The sequence below is a fragment of the Pithys albifrons genome, chromosome 4, assembly GCF_047495875.1.
Source record: "Pithys albifrons albifrons isolate INPA30051 chromosome 4, PitAlb_v1, whole genome shotgun sequence".
NCBI lineage: Eukaryota > Metazoa > Chordata > Aves > Passeriformes > Thamnophilidae > Pithys > Pithys albifrons.
The window spans coordinates 11,797,662-11,814,911 of record NC_092461.1 but is presented as its reverse complement, the minus strand read 5'-3'; the positions used below and the strand labels follow the sequence as shown (position 1 = coordinate 11,814,911).

Genomic DNA, 17,250 nt, shown 5'->3' with positions numbered 1-17,250 from the left:
AGTTGCTACTTTGTTCAGGGTTTGTTTTATTTGTTTGGGGTTTTTTTACTTTATTTTGGAAAAAGGATCTGCCCATAACTCTCTTGGCAAAACACTTTAGAAGCTTTTTTGCTACCAATCAATTTACTTATCACTAGACAGGACTGTCCAATTCTAAGTTAAAGTTAAACCACACTTATCAGCAATGCTGACTGCTGAGAACCTGCACTCAAGCCCAAGCATGCCAGTAGCCTATTAGTAATCCCAAGTCACTGTAAAGTATGAAAACACTCTTGTAATGGAATCTCCCCTCTGTACAGGCCATTTCTGTGCACCTCACAGTAATTACACTTGAAAAAAAGGTTTACATTCATGAAGATTTTATAGCTTTGGAACATCTTCAAGCTTTCAGCACAGAGTACCTCTTAACATGCCTCAGCAATTTTATACAAGAAGCACTGGCATCCCTCAGTCAGGGTGGGTTTCTGTTCATTTTAAATCTTTCCTGTTGTAACTGCAAGGCTTGTCACCACATTCTGCACTGATACCACACTGCAGGATGAAAGCATCAGCCACGTTATCTGCTTACAGTAAGCGCTTTTGGTACAAGATTATTTCACTTAAACCAAACGCTTTACAAAGTAATCTATTACTCCATAATCACTGTTCCAATAGCTGACAGAACACCTGTATTTCCTTATGTTATAGAAAATAAATCCCAACTAATAGCTCAGTAATTAATTCTGGTCCATCTCTGGACATTCTTTGCTAACAGCACGACAAGGACATTGATCTGGTCAGCGGCATTGCCACACTTGTAGCTCAGTCTGAGGAGTACAGATTGAAACACTGCAGTGTTCAACAGAGTTCTTCAGGACTTCTAGACCTACAGGAACTTTCTGCATGATCTGTGCTGACAATATCCCTTCATGAAGAAGGGAAGGAGAAAAAATGCACACCACACTAGAGATGTGATCAATGGCAGGTGCTGCAGTAATTTCTACTGAGAAAGCTTTAACTCTTGCTGTAATAGCTGTCCCTCAGATCACTTGTGCTGCATGCTCACACTGTAACAGCAGTGCTGTGAAGCCAAACTTGCATTTTTATGGAGAGATTTCTGAAATGCAGAAAAGGCTGCACCAGAACAACTACAGAACCAAACTCAAGCTCTGCCAGGGGAAATTTAAGTTGGATATCAGAAAAAAATTCTTTCCAGAGAGAGTGCTCAGGCATTGTAACGGCCTGCCCAGAGAGGGGTGGATTCACCATCCCTGGAGGTTTTTAAACTGAGATTGAACATGGCACTGAGTGCCATGATCTGTTAAATGGACTGGAGTTGGACCAAGGGTTGGACTTGATGATCTCGGAGGTCTTTTCCAACCCAATCAATTCTGTGATTCAACCCTGAAAATGTAAAATCTGACTTTGTTGGTCAGAGAAAGCCTCTTCATTAGAACTCATGTACTACTTCAAAATCCACTAGCAAATATTAAATACAAGCTGAATTTGTGTACCTGAAATGGGTGATAGGCAGAGTATTTTTTTCCTACAGCAGCATCAGAAAACTGTTTGTACATTTTGAGTTTCAGATTGCCCTGCTCTGAACTTCCAACACCATTTATAGACATCCCTCCTTGTTTGAAAAATACGCCCAGGGATATCAGCCAACCTCTAAACAGGTACTAAACTCCAAACCTTCCAGACATGAAGCATTTCAATTTCACATTACAAACCCCCAGCCATCACACCAACATGTCACAGTAGGATAAAAGCCCTACTGTGATCTATCCACTTACTCCTCTACTTATTTTTACACTATTTACAAGATTCAACTTGTTTCTATTTTTGGCAACTAACCTTTCTCTTTCTACTGCTGCTGAACAAACCCAGAAGATTAGAGTCCATATTGATCTTGCATTCATAGCAATTCATTACAGACTTTCTGTTGCAAATGAGCAGTTCCCTCCTTCTGCTACAGAGGAAACAGAGCCTGGTATCGCCAGGAACTTGAGCATCTGCTGTGCTGGGAGCCAGACTGCCTCAAAGGCAGATCCCAGGAGAGCAGCTACAGCCTCAGCCCTCCACATACACACTGGGCACAACCACAGGTCAGGCTCCTCAAACACAGATTCTTTTAATTGTGCATGAAGAAAGATTTGACACTCTGTATTCACCCATGGTCATCCAATTCATTCCTGAAACCCTCACCATCATTTTTGTATATCAAAGTATCCTCAAGGGTTCTGAGAGTCTAGCAAAAAAAAATAAAAAAGGGTTCTTTTGCTGTCCCATACCTTAACCATACTCTGATTAGTTTAGACTAATGACTGTCCAATGCATAAGAGGTTTGTAACTAATTAGATAATTCAGGAATTAAGTTCTAAAGCATTAAAGGCAGCCAACAAGAGCAGTTGCTACAATTTTGCTCTTGTTTGTAAGTCTCTGCCCCAAAGACTTTCTCTGAAGAGTAACAAAAAAACAAACAAAAAACCCCACCCTAAAACTGTGAAAAATCTCATTCTCTTCAAGTTTGCATGAATAGCAAGTTTTTAAGGAGCTTTACACTCACTGCAATTGACTTGACTTTGCATTGATTTTTGTGACCCTGTGGATTTCTGAGTAGCTCCTGCCTGAAGTCCCTGCCAATACTATCCAAAGCTTCTAACCCATGTCAGGCAATTCCTTCCTGCTGCTTTGCAACCAAGTTACTTCGACACTTATGACTTAGAGTAACAGATGGGCACCCCCATCTGTCTATACATATGTAGTTGATAGAGATTTGCATCATGATCTGAAAATCATTCTCAGCTCCAAAAGACTTTGAAATCCTTCTCTTAGAAGCTGTAGCATCAGCAGAAGGATCTATGTTAGATGTTTCATCAATTCCTTTCACGAAGCATCTACTTGTTTCAGGTCTTGTTCATCATGGAACAACAAGGCAACACTAACGTAAGTCAAGATTGAATAATTAATAGCAGCTTATTATTCACCTTTGCAGCAAATTAATCCAAACTCCCTTCTGACCTCAACATGAAGATCAGTTTTAGAGTTTAGATCATTTCCGTTTTATTCACTTCTCTTGGAGAATATTGAATTAACAAAATTGGTAGAATTCTTTTTATTTATAGACTAAGCTCTTCTGCTCCCTCTGCATGAATTTAAGAGCAGAACGTGGCCTTTGTGTCACAGACCAAGCACTTCCTTAGTTGTGCCTCCTTAGGTCTGGATTATTTTGCCTGTTCTGTACATTTCCATAGTGCTTTCACAATCTCCTGTCCCAACACCATCCCCTTCACACAGTTCAGTTTCTGACAGGGTTAAGCACTGTTTTTAACAGCAGCTCTGACTTTGCTCTCTTTGGTGACCCTCTTCTCCACCTCCTCTTTATTCCATAACTGTACAGTTTTCTCAATTTTAAATGTGCTGTACCCAAAGTGTGGATTAAAAAACACATTCAATGACATTCAATTGCTACAGCCATTACCCCAGGACACAAGAAGGTTATCAGTTCAAGTGCAAGGGCACTGAATTTATATAGTCACTGACTGACTAATTTTGAGACTGGCAAGTAATTGATAACACATACACTGCCAACAGTACAGAAAATAAGGACCTGAAGCATCTCCTATTTTGCTGCCACAATCACACTGATGTATAAAAGACTAAGTAAAGCTAAATGCTTGTCTTACACACAGCTCGACAACATGGACCACACTGCAGCTGAAGTTAAAAGATCCCTTTTAAAGAAATATCCAGTCTTGTTTTACAGGAAACGCAACTGTCTTTCAAGCATAAAAGCAAATTAGTGAAGAGTCTCCATAGTGCTAAGTCAAATTCAAACACATTTGTTGGTTTTCCTCCTCTGATGCATCCCCAGCAGCCAGTGCTCAAACACTATAGTGGGTCAGGTGCTCTGGGAGTCCAGACCAGCTTGAGTGCCCCGAACTCAGCTGTGAAAGCCAAGCAATTCTCCTCATGCTGCTTTTACTTAAGGGTAATTTGCAAACAAGCAAGGGAAGAGTCAGTAGTTTCTAATAATTTGCTTCAGAGAAAGAATCATAAGTTTCTTCCAACTCAATTCTCTGATTTTCAAGAGCTTATTTGGAAGGAGTACTTCCACAGTTTTCAAACATAAAGAGAGGTTCAAAAGCACCACATGGAAGAAGACCAGAAGAAAAGTGGACATTCTTGGTAACAAAAGAAAAGACCAATTGATAACTGAATTTTTTCCCCTATCAAGATCAAATTTTATTTGGACACACAAAATCCTTCTCAGCTGATACCTTCTCAGCCTGCACACCTGGTGCAACCTCACCTTTTTTAGCGAGGACATGACTAAAGATGACTTGTTTTGATCGAGATTCTAAACATGTTCAGCAAGTTACATGGTTTGTACAGAGCAATGGACTCTAAACAGTTTTACCAGTTACTGCCCTTGGGAAAGAAACACAACCTGGATACTTGGGGTTTGTTGTAACTTTTTCCAGGTATGGGACATGAAAGGATTCAGCAGTTAAGAATCAAACACCAGTATTACTTTGCAGGAAGTATTCTGAGAGGGCATGGATGTTTCAGCACATATGTTTGCAAGTAGTAGGAATAATTTTCAGTATTAAATTCTTCCACCTTTCTATATAGCAGAAGGCTGGTCAAAGGTCATGGCACACAGTTTGATGTCTCCCTCCTTTACATAGACCAGAGACCAATTAATTTACACAATGATTTATCTGGCTCATCATCCCCTATCAAAACCTACTAAACCACATTTCTATGACACAGACAACCACAATCCTATAAGCAACTACGTCAGGAGTACAACAGCAGAGACAATATGCAGTGAACTGCCTCATGTTCTCAGAGCAACATCTGTTCTCAAGTCAGAATGAAAACAAAAAAACCATGAAATCAAGGGAAAGAAATTCTTCAGACGTGGCCTGCATACTGTATCCATTCTACACACACAGAAATGGCCATTTACAACTGAAAGAATACTTTCTGTAAGGAAAGAACTGCCTAAAATATTAAATTGGAGTTCAGAATATTCTACATACACCAACAGCTACATCTATATATGAATTTCCAATTTAAAGTAAAAAAAAACCCAAACAAACCCTCCACAAATTACGTAAACCCCACAAAAGATGATAGTTTAGCTACACTGTGCAGAACAAAAAGGTAAACAACTGAGCCTTAGTGGAAACAGAACATTTACAATAGGCGACTGTGATATTCCCTGCATTATGTTATAACAGACATAGACACACACACACACACACACATATATATATAAAAGGCTATCTAAGAATGATAAGGAACAGTAGCAACAACTCAGTGTTTCTTTTATTTCACTTATTTCAGTATCTTTAATCTTCACTGATACTGAGTGAATCTATATGGAAGTTGCTTTTCTAGTAATTTGTCCAGTTAACTGTAAGTTGAGTAGATTTGACAATATTTTAAAAAAGTAAAATTGATGACTTACAAGGCTCTTAAACACAGAGCAGTTACTACCAGAAGTGTGACTTTACCTGAACCAGAGCCTGAGGTTGTCATATCATAAATTAAATCCTTTAAGGTAGTTCCTTCTGATATAAAGGGACGATCCAATGACGGGTCCTCTTCACTTGGCACACGATGATGAATCACAGTACGATTATGGCAAAGATACAGAATCAACATCAGTGAAATGCAGACAAAGCAGACAGGTCCAGCAATGACAGCAGCCAGTTCCACAGGTCCTAGATTAGAAGCTGGTTTTCCTGGAGTAGGGCCTGACAGTAAAAATAAAAGAAAATGGTAAAACTATTTATTTCCTCTTATGCAACTAAATTTGTAGTAACCCAAAGTGATATTCAAATTATTTCTATAAATTTGTTAAAACTTTTGCAGGATTCAAAATAAGCATTACAAAGGACAAAAGCAATGTCCTTACTCACACTTTCCATTAACTTGTATGTAAGTCTTCAAAACTAGCCCTAATATCCCTACCTGGAATATCACAATTCTTGTTCAAATACCATGAAATTGTACTTGCAGAATCTAAAACAAGAATCTAAGGTGTACTTTAGGCCTTCAAATTCACCTACAACTTCAAAAGTGAAACTTCCCACTCCTACAGATTTTTCTGTTTGAAAAAGCAAAGGAAGCCTCCCCCCACCCAAAACCAAAACCTCCCTTACCTGGTGTTGGAATTGGAAGTTCTATTTTATTGCAGAGAGGTGTGTTACAGCAATGAGGCACAGTGTAGACTCCATCTCTGGTGGAGGAGGAACAAACAAACGGCCTGTCTCGGGGAATCAGATCAACTTCTGCTATGCACATACTATTGTGTATTATTTTGTCTGCAGTTCGTGTTACCGAGGCAAAACACACTCCATCTGTCACACACGTAAAGTTGTCTTTTGTACATAGATGGCAGTAGCATTCTAACTCTGTATCGAGAAAAAAACAACTATGTTACTACTGGTACATGTTCTGAGCTGAGAGACAACTTGAATGATGAAAGAAATAAAAATTCAAAACGCTAGGAGGCCTGTAATCTTTTTGGTAACAAAAACACAGAAGCAGAACACTACAAGGCTTTTCATGGGACAAAAAGATTATCAGAAGAAAGTAAAATTTAAAGCTGAAGTCATCTTTCCTTACACAGAGATGTGTTAAAAGAGAAAGGTTGAAATCCTAAATGTTTCTCCAGGTAAAGAAGTTCCATTACAGTTCCTCACACTAAAGATCCATATTTTTAAACAATGTTGTATTCTCTCCAGCATGCGATTCTGCCATTTTCAAACCAAATATGAATAATGCCATTTTTTCCCCACAATAACCACAGGTATAGCTTTCATAAGTGACAAATAAAATGCTGCTGGTTACCCAGGATCATTACTTTGTGGATTTCATTTTGTGCCAGAAGGGCATTTAACAGCTTAATCCTCATTAAAACCCAACCCCTGCGTGACCTGAGAGCATCCCCTGTTATTTATGCAGCCACAGGAAAACGATGTCTTACGTTACTCGAGTTCGTGATTTACTGAGCTATCAATTGCAGCAGCAAAGGAGGGAGCAGGAGGAGGGAAGCAGGAATGACAGGCTAATCATCTCCAGGATGATCAGGTTTCATTCTTTACGTTGCAGAAGTTCTTGGAGAGGGAAGACTACTCTAATTTCTTTCTCCATTCCTTTCAGCATTTACCAGACCGAAACCTGCACTGGCAACAATGAGAGGAGAGTATTGACACTCTCTGACTCCCCTTGTTCATCTGTGGAGAGCAAAAACTAACCTGGGACTTGTCCACAAGCACACAGAAAGATTAAAATACAGAAATTTAGAAAGATACAAAATCCTAAACACTTATGACCAAAATACAAAAAATATGCTAAGCCATGAAAATGTCTCTTTCATGGGTACATACAAAAACACCAAAATCATGAGGATTAAAGGCTGGCAAAGCAAAAGGTCCCACAAATCTGAAATCTGGCCTTTCACTTAAATTCAAGAGTTTCATGTGATCACCTGGATTGCCTTGGATTTTACACCTCTCTCTATCATTACATATCGTGGATTTAAATAAATCGCGATCTGATCTCATCTATATACACATTTCTCAGCATCAACACTTTGAGATGACATTTTCCAAAACCACCTCTTTTCACTCAACTCAAATATTGCAAATCACCCTCTACTGTTACTGAAAACATTTGATCAAGTCCTTCAGATCCCCCTACAGAAAGATAACCCTATTTCAAGAGATTCACCAGCACACAAACCAGTGCAGAGGAGGGAAAGGGAGGAGGGAAAAAACTCACAAATGGGATTGCAAGATTATTTACTATGAAGACTACTGAAAAAATAATTTGAAGGGAGATGAAATGAGAACTGGCACATGGGAAGGTGAATCTTAACAGCATCCATTTTAGAAGATGCAATTTCCCACCCATTTCTCTACCGACCAGAGAAGTAAGAAAAATTATTATTCAGAGCTTAACTATGAGAACACTTAATATTTATTTTCCTCTTGCTGTGCCTTTGGCAATTGACACCTGAATGAATTAATTCTGAACATATGAAAACCTTTAAGTTTCCTAAAATATGCACACACTGTATTTCAACTCTTTAAACAAGCCTGCCTTTATCTCACTTGCTTTATCCATGACCATTTTTCTATTTAAATGGTATTTTGGCTCATCATAACTACATTTGAAGCTGAATGCCCACAGCAAAAGACAGATATTCAGTGAGATACATTTACATTGAGTCACTGTACAGCAGCCGAGCTACTTGAAGTGAAGAATTACGTTTGGGTTGACCTTGTTACACTTATTCCCCTTCCTGATCTTGTGAAGCTGTAGAGACACCCTGGTAGGACTGTGACTAAATAACACATTTGGCACCTTATCCTCCTCTTTCGCTTGGTTCTCACCTCACTTTTCCTACAGAATTCCCAGTTACAACATTTTGATACAACTTACACTTTTGTCCCCGTTTGTTGCCACCACCTTCCAGTCTCCTGCTGAGACACAGCAGCATCACACACAGTGGGATGAAGGATTTCTTCAGTGCACACAGACCTTACTGCCTTCTGAAGCTTCTCTCCCCACCCCACAAGAGGGAAGACAAGGCCTAATCAGCTGAATAAGCCAAAAAATCCCAAGAGTATCAGGTTTTTGCTGCTCTCTAGTGGGCACACTCTTAAAAACGCCAGAACAAGTTAAAAGTGCTTCAGCTTTTTTACCCTGGTCACTTACAACTCTGTCATGCTGTTCAACTCAAGCAGGTAAAAGTAGAATTTTGATATTTTACTAACAGGAACACTAATTCAGCATCTTCAGCAACAATCCAAACCAGGAGGAGAGAACACAGAGCTGAAATATCCTTCCCCAAGTGTCACTCTCCAGTTATCTGTGGTAGAAGAACATAGACTACGACTACATGAACACATTGTAGATGACATTTAGCAGCAATGGGATGAGCAGATGCCAATGACCCCCTGTAGTTAAATCACTTCACTCCCATAAATAAGTGATTTCACTTTTAACAAATCTCAAAGAAAAAAATGCCATACTGTTGTCCTCTGGGGCATATAAACTTTTGTTTTGTCTCCAAGTAGTCCCTGCTCTTCTCAGAGAAGTGCAACATTAATTTTAAAAACTCAGACACCAGTCAGGTGTCCAGTTCACTGAAATGAATATTATATACATTTCTAGAATGGGTTGAGAACAGAATGGGATGAGAGAAAGACAACTCTGATGTAAGCTGATCTTTCACAGCCAGTAACAGCCTTCAGGTAAAATCCAGATTGCAATACACTTGGAAAACATCATTTAAATCCACAACCATAAAGAGCTCTAGAGCTCTTTGAAAACTATTAAATTCAAATGGGAGGAAAATAGAGTTTTCAGTCACATCTTAGTCCATATTTTCCATGTCACAGAACTATTTTTTTAAAAAGTATAACAGTGTTTGGTTAGAACCACGGCAAGAAGCTCCACTACCAACTAATGAAAGGTCATGGAGCTCCTCTACCAACTAATGAAAGGTCATGTCTGTTTAAGTGATACAAGGCTTAGAAAACTGCAGCACAGACAGCTACACAAATGCACTGAAAGTTACACAGACAACCAGGGATAGAGCCAAGAGCAGAAACTGGGTCAGCATAGTGATCTAGTTCCTTCTTTATTGCACTTTCTCAGTGCACCATGACCATCCTACATAATCACTCCTGCTCTGTATGACTGAGTACCATAACAGCAAGCAGGGAGACGATGCAGTTCTGAGTGTGTGCATTATGACACATCTTGTGCCACAGATGTTATCAACAACCTACTCCTCGTGTCTCAGTCCGATTCAAAAGTGCATTAACCTCTTGTGTTGAATAAAATTACTTGTGTAACTACTTGTGTAAAAGACTCAGTTCCAGTTTTGTCTTCCCTTTAAGAAGTCTCTCCTCCGTGTGTGTTGCAGCCTGGAAAGCCCCTGGTGGGGTAAAGCAAATTGACAGCATAAATGAGACTGAAACCACACAGCTTGACAAGATTTAAAATAAGCTGGTTCCCAAGAACTTAGACATTAATACTATATACAAAATGTGAACAGAGAATTAAGTACACCCCACCCACCTAATTGTTACAAGTCTGTACCATTAGTTACCTATCAAAAGTCTTTTCTTGTATTTGTTGTCTTTCTGAAGTAAGAAAATTGCAGTCTTTATGTTTAAAATTCCATAAAACCCTATGAATTATTATGTAACATTTATTAACATCCTGCAAAACTACTTCAACCAGAGTTTAGCACACAACACCACCTTCAGCCAAGGAATTTTTAGTTAGAAGTCATACATTGAAATAGTGTCTTCCAAAGGCTGCTGACAAGGGCCATTACAGCAGTTGAAACCTGTGAGTTGAGGGTTTTATTCTAGAGCACCTCACATCTCAGTAAGAGCAATTAACTGTTTTATATTATTAACACTTTATTTAATAATACATCTTGTTTTACAAATTGAAAAAAAGCATCCCAACACCAGCATTATGTTGAAAAATAGTATCACAAGAGAAAAATCTAGCTCTTCTTTCATGGAAAAACACAATTTTCAAAACAAAAATTCCACCAGAAAGGAAAACTTCACTAGAAGAACAATTAGGTGTCCTGGTTCCACAGGATGCAGAGTTTCAAGGGATACAGGAGCAAGGCCAGAGACAGTAATGGATTCTGGGAGGATGAACAAGAGAGCTGTAGTGCTCACTGGTAGTTTTTTCCCTATGCAATAAAATTTGCCAGAAGCAAGAAAGCAGAATACAGAAGAGTGCTGTCAGCTTCTGAGTCTCCAAGTCAACCTCCTGGCTCATGTTTTCTGAGCTCTTAAAGCTCAAGATACAAAAGTGTTCAGGTCTTAAAATATCTGGGACATAGGTCCAGTTTTTAAAACCACGATAGTTCATGACCCTCTCTAACACATTCTACTCACAAATGCACTAATTAAGTTTAACTGTTGTAAAAGAACAGCACTGGATATGAAGTTTTCAGGAAAACTGTCACATGCGCTTAATTCATCTTCGTTAAGCAAAAATTCCACTGCGAAACAGCAGGTTTTACCAACCAAAGTAATGCACTCAAGAAAAGAGGAAAGTAATTTATTAAGGCCCTACCTTCAAACTGAAATAATAAAATCTTCTGTAAAATCCGAGCTTCAAAAAAGTGACATTACATTCTATGTAGTGCAGGTGTCAAATGGCACCATCAGGTTTTTGCCTTTCACCCCTAACACTGCCCACCTGCAGGTACCTTCGTGCCTCTTACAGCAAGATACCAGAAACAAGTTTTTAATGTATCTTTCCTAGAAGAGTATGGTTAAAAACAAACAAACAAAAAAGTAGACCAAATTTAAAATTAAAAGGCTAGGTTGCAATTTTACTAGCATTGCAAAACCAGAAATATGTAAGATCTCCCTTTGCACTCTTCAATAAATTCCACCAGACTGCTGCCCTTCTCTGAGAAGCATTTCTGTGATTCCAAGTTTCCAAGAGATGACTCTTGGGAATTTCAGTTAGAAGGAAGACTTACACAGTGAAACCCAGAAAGCTTATTTTCACCCTCAGTCTCCCAAACAAGGGTGTTCCACTGTTCAGGAGCTGCTGGGATTCACTGCATGCCTGATATCCACATAAACCATATCACAAGATGATTCACTCACAGCACCCGTAGCATGTCGCAGAACTGCCGCACCAGAAGCAACCATAAAACACCAAACTCCTATCAACCCATGATAAAAACACTAAGCAACAGTAGCCAGAGCATACCTTGAACTAAGTTTGTCAACTTAGACACAATGTTCAGGCAAATTTACCCGCTCAGGTGTACCAGGGCCTTGCTATGAGTTAAGGATCAAGCACCCTGGATCCCTCCTCATTCTCTTGAACAGAAAAGATTTCTCCTTTTTTAAACAAAAGGTAGCACACCACCACTACCATCCCTAAGCTTGTATGGGACTTACTGCTTTGTTTTCACACAAACCATTTAGATTTTAATTTCATGCTTGAAATTAGGGAAAACTTGATTGATGAGAGGCATTAAAAGGGAAAAGTTCAAAGCTCAAATCAAGGTAAAATTTCTTTCAACCTCTAAAATGAATATGTTACATAAGAAAGCTTTAAATTATTAAAGCCTGGCACACCTTTTCAAGAACACACAGGTAACTTAAGCATATTTGACTGTTTCCATAGGTAACTTAAGCCTATTTGACTGTTTCCACATCAGAAATTCTTCACAGTCTTCAATATGGGTGATTAACACCACATTTTACTATAGCAAGTTATGTTTTATTTAAGTAACCTTTTCTTTTTTTTAACAGCATGAGTACCAGTTTAGATGGGAGTAATGAACACCACGGTAAAGATCCAGATTGAAGCGATAGCTGAAGTAGTTCTGCTGCTTCTCCAATTCCTCTTAAAAACCCAGGAATATGTAAAAAAACCAGAGAAGAATTTAGTAAATGGACTGATTATAAAATGCAGATTTTGTGTATCTGGCATCATCATCTGACAATACAGATGAAACAGAAACCCAGATCAATTCGGGTAGGATGTCTCAAACACTCGTGTATCTCTTTAGGACAGACGTCCCAAAATGCTAACGGAAGCATTTAAAAAGCATTAAAAAAAAAGTTTTTAATTCTTGCATTTATGAATGCTGTTAATCACTCCTGTTTCACGCATTAGCTCTGCAACAGCACAGCTCGGGTATCAGATCTCCCCCGCAAAAGAGCCCAAGTACAGAAGGCTGGAGGAACAAAACCGCTTTGCCGTACAATAGTCACCAAGGATTTTATTGCCCCACGGCTTGGTGCTCACCGAGCACCCTGGCGAGGAGGGGCTGGACCGAAAGCTCAGCCGGGCCCAAGCCAGCGACACCGGCACGCTGTGCTGTGAGCGGGGCCGGGGTAGCCTCTTGTCACCCTCGCTACGTGGGACATTCAACACGTCTCTGCCCGGCCGCTTCTCCGCCTGCCCTCCCGCAGCACCGCCTGCGAGCGCCGGGGCTGCCGGGCCGGGCCGGGGACTCCGGGAGCGAGGGAGGGCCGGGGTGCTCCGCCAGCGACAGCCAAGTTCCCTTCACAGGCCACGGCCACAGTCCCTGTGCGGGCAGGAGCCGGAAAGTTGCGGCGAGCAGAACCGGCCCCCAGCGCTGCCCGGCGGGACCGCGGAGAGCCCGCACGGCCGCTCCTGCCGCGGGGCCGCCGCCGCCATCGGCCAACAAAGGGCCGAGCGGACCCCGCGGGCTCGGACACCGGGGATGGGGGGGCGGTGACTCCGCCCCAGCCGGCCCCTCCGCCATGTTGTTGAAAGGAACCGGCGGGGACCCGCAGCCCCCCGCCGCTCTCCTCACCCGCCCCCGCTCCCCGCCCCGGGCGCCGACACCGCGCCCGCTCCCTCCCTGCCGTCCCGCCTCCGCCCGCACCCGCGCGCACTCACCGGCCTCCGCGGGGCAGAGCAGCGCGGCCGCCGCCAGGCACAGCAGGGCCCAGGGACGCTGCCATCGCTCGGCCCTCTCCGCCGCCGCCGCCCCCGCCATGTCCCGGCCGCGACCGCCGGACCCGCCTCGCGCCGCCCGCTGCGCTTCCCCCGAGCGGCGCTCGCGCTGCTGCGCGCTCCCGGCCCCCCGGCCGCGAGTGCCACCGACACGGCGGCGGCGGCGCCTGATTGGCCGGCGCGGCCCGGCCCCGCCCCCCGCGGCCGCGCGGGGCCCCGACAACAACAGGCGGCGCGAGCGGGGCGCGACCCGCGCGGCCGCGGGGCGGGGGCGCCCCCTGCCGGCGGGGCCGTGCTGGCGGAGCCCGGCCCTTCCGCACAGCTCGACCCAGACCCGCACAGCTCGGCCGGTCCCGCGCAGCTCGACCCGGTCCCGCATAGCTCGACTTGTTCCCGCACAGTCCGGCTTGTTCCCGCACAGCTCGGCTCAGTCCCGCACAGCCCGGCCCGACTCCACATAGCCCGGCCGGTCCCGCACAGCCTAGCCCAGTCCAGCACAGCTCAGCCCCGGTCCCGCATAGCTCGACTTGTTCCCGCACAGTCCGGCTTGTTCCCACACAGCCCGGCCCGTTCCCGTCTATCCCGGCCCTGTCCCGCGCAGCTCGGCCCCGGTCCCGCACAGCTGGGCTGATCCCGCACAGCCCGGCCCTTCCCGCATAGCCCGGCCGATCTCGCACAGCCCATCCCGGTCCCGCACAGCTCGGCCGGTCCCGCACAGCTCGGTCCTTCCCACACAGCTCGGCCCGGTTCTGCACAGCTCGGCCCTTCCCGCACATCTCGGCCCTGGTCCCGCACAGCCTGTCCCGGTCCCGCACAGCTCGATCCCGGTCCTGCACTGCTCGGCCAGTTCCCGCACGGCGGCCCCGCAGCCACAGCGCCCGGGTGAGCGGCCCGCGGGGACCCCGGCATCGCTGCGGTGCGGTGCCGCGGGAGGGGAGGTGCGGCAGGATGCGGACAGCCCTCGGGAGCGGAGGAAAAGCCCCGCAACCGAGGAATCGCCCCTCTTGGGAGACTCTGCGGGTGGGCAGGGAGCATCGTGCGGGGCCCCGTGGCTGCTCCGTGCGTGGACTGACTGTGTCGGTGTCTGTGTGTCTGTCTGTGGCTCTCACAGGCACTGGCAGCTCCTTCCCCGCTCCTTCCCCGCTCCCGCCTGCACGGCAGAGCCCGGCGGTCCCGCTGCCAGTCTCGCAGCCGCTACGGGAGCGGGGGTTTGCCCTCCAGGAGCACCGGGAGCCACAGGCTGAGCTCGCAAAGTTCGTCACCGTGCGAGGGAAGAGCAGTGCCGGGCCCCGTGCCAGCTCCCAGCTTAATGAACACTCTCCTTGTAGCTGCAGGAGATAACTGGGAATCAAACTTGCGCAGTCCAAATACCTGTCTGGGCTGCTACTTGAATCTTGCAGCCTTGGGCAAGTAGGATCCACCCTGCGAAGAACATGACAGGGACTGAGGTTGTTACTTTTATCCACACCTTTCTTAGCTTTGCATGGGTAACAGAGCAGGGGAGAGGCTTTCCTCTCTCCTCTTGGGGCCAGGTAACCACTCTGCCGCAGTTTCCTCCTTGCTCTTGGAATCCACTCCACCCCCCACTGCATTGCTTGACTGATTCGTCCAGACCCTGAATCTGTTCGGATTCCCTCAGCATATGCGTTTGTGCTACTTCTATTGCTTGTTTTGCTTGCTGTGTGACCGACCCATCACAGGACAAGCCTCGTAGGTCACGGGTACTTTTCCACGTTACTTGTGGTTGCTGTTGCAAGCCTTGTGTACTGTCTCTCCCAGATGGTGACTTCCCAGTTCAGTGTCAGGCCAGCAACCTCCACAGCAACCTCCCAGTGCCGCATTCACTGCCATGTCACACTGATCTCCTGTCTCCTTTTTACTTGCAGTTGTTCAGCCAACACAGCCTTTATAAAAAGTCTTGTTTCTCCTACAGTGGATGCTTCACATGCATAAGAATCTTGATAACGTAACAGTTCAAAGTGAGGTAAATGCTTATTATTTTCTTTCTCTCTGAACAACAATCATTGTCAAACATAAACAGACACCATTTATATTTTCTTTAGCAAAGTGACATTTTAATGACATGTACTTCATGACAGATGCTGGACCAAAGGTCTGGATTTGAGGTATATTCATGCTGTAATGAGCTACTGAAGTGGACAACACGAGGCAAATGTTCTTAGTTATCCTTACATAGAAATACTTGGAGGGCTAATTCTCAAGTAAATATGCTATCATCAGAAAGAAATACTGAAGCACTGCTAAAATTGCTTAAATCCCAAGGCACCTTTTAAATTCATACAATGCTCTGAAACTGTAAGTTAAGAAAATTATATGCTCAGGGAAAAAAAGAAATCCACTCTTCATTTCCCTATCACAGATCTTCTGGATTTAAGGATGAGTCACAGACAATGTCTCTGAAGGAAGGTAGGCAATGGGAAGTAGAGCATGGTGAAGGGTTTTTTTCAGGGATCCCAGTTCAGTCATACAAGGAGCATTCTGAATTAACATCCTGAGTGATGTTTGGCTGCCAGCCATAGAAAGAGTGAAATAAATCAATAACTTGCAGGTAACAACTCACCACCTAAGATGGTGTCCAGTCACTTGCAAGTAGTGAACAGTGCCACACAAACTAATTTTTTTTTTTTTGTCAGGCCTCACTCTTCTTTGGTGTTGTGCATGAGGTAAAGACCACTAGTTAAGAAATACCTAAAGTTATGTCATCCCCTGACCTGGTCCCTGGGTACCTATCTGTAATCTTGTGTACATTAGATTTAAGAGCCGAAGTAAATGTGGGGCAGAAGAAAAGCTACTGAAATGAGTTCTACTTGTCTATAATCTCCCCTTTTCTTGCTATGTGTCTGCTCAATGTTTCCAGACTCTTAGGACTGCAGCTTCTGGTGTTGATTAAGGTGGAGTCTAAGAACTTCTCATTATGATACAGACTCTTGATATTAACAGGGCTCTGGCACCTTTCCCCCTTAGCTCCCCGTTTTTACTGGAAGATTCATCACAGTGCTTTTTCCATCATCTTTCTCCTACTGTTACTTCTTCAGTTGATTCCCCGCTTCCAGCATTTAGGTCTTCCCATTTCTTCATATTAGCTTCATGACAACTTTTACTGCATCAAGGGGTTTGCTCATCTGCGTGGTCTCTGGCATCTTTAGGAGGGCTGTGTGAGAGGTCCTAAGATTCATGTGTTGAGTTGCAAAGCAGTTCATGTAACATGTCCTGTTTGGTAGTAATAAAATCTTTTTTTTTTCTAAACCAAATGGAGCAGTTAAAGAAAAAATACAAAATAAAAACAATGGTGTGAGAAGATTTAAATAACCAGTCTCTTCCCATATCTGCAAACAAATTGAATGCCAATCCGAAGGAAATGAGGAGATCATCTTGAGGACTGCACCTAGTTGCTTTCATCCTAAAACATTCTAATTGGGAAAATGAGGCTAAGTGAGACAATGGCACAGTCAGTAGAACAGTTTCCAAGATATCCCTTTCTGTAAAGTGACATTTCATTTAGGAAGAAGATAACTGTTCTGTGATTACTGATTTTTCAGAATTAAAATTATTGCTCAAAATAGAACGATAAAACAATTTCACTGTACATATTTGCCAACTTCTATACAAAGCAATTCATCACCATTGTATGTTTATGACATTTTAACTGGATGTACTAAACACTGCTCTTCAGTATTTCCCGTGAAGGAATCCTTCAGAGCACTTCTTGCCTCCTTCAATTCTCAGTGCTTA

General features: G+C 43.5%; 1 protein-coding gene across 1 annotated transcript in view; it reads right to left on the bottom strand.

Annotated features, from left to right (window-relative positions):
* TGFBR1 (transforming growth factor beta receptor 1) overlaps nucleotides 1–13,632 on the bottom strand; it is a 36,977-nt gene extending 23,345 nt beyond the window's left edge. The window contains exons 1-3 of the mRNA XM_071553450.1: nucleotides 13,441–13,632; nucleotides 6,159–6,410; nucleotides 5,508–5,750 (exon numbers count right to left, since the gene is read on the bottom strand). Of these exons, the coding sequence (XP_071409551.1) occupies nucleotides 5,508–5,750; nucleotides 6,159–6,410; nucleotides 13,441–13,540 (595 nt within the window). The 5' untranslated portion in view covers nucleotides 13,541–13,632. The remainder of the gene's footprint in view (nucleotides 1–5,507; nucleotides 5,751–6,158; nucleotides 6,411–13,440) is intronic.
* Between the last annotated feature and the right edge of the window lie 3,618 nt (nucleotides 13,633–17,250).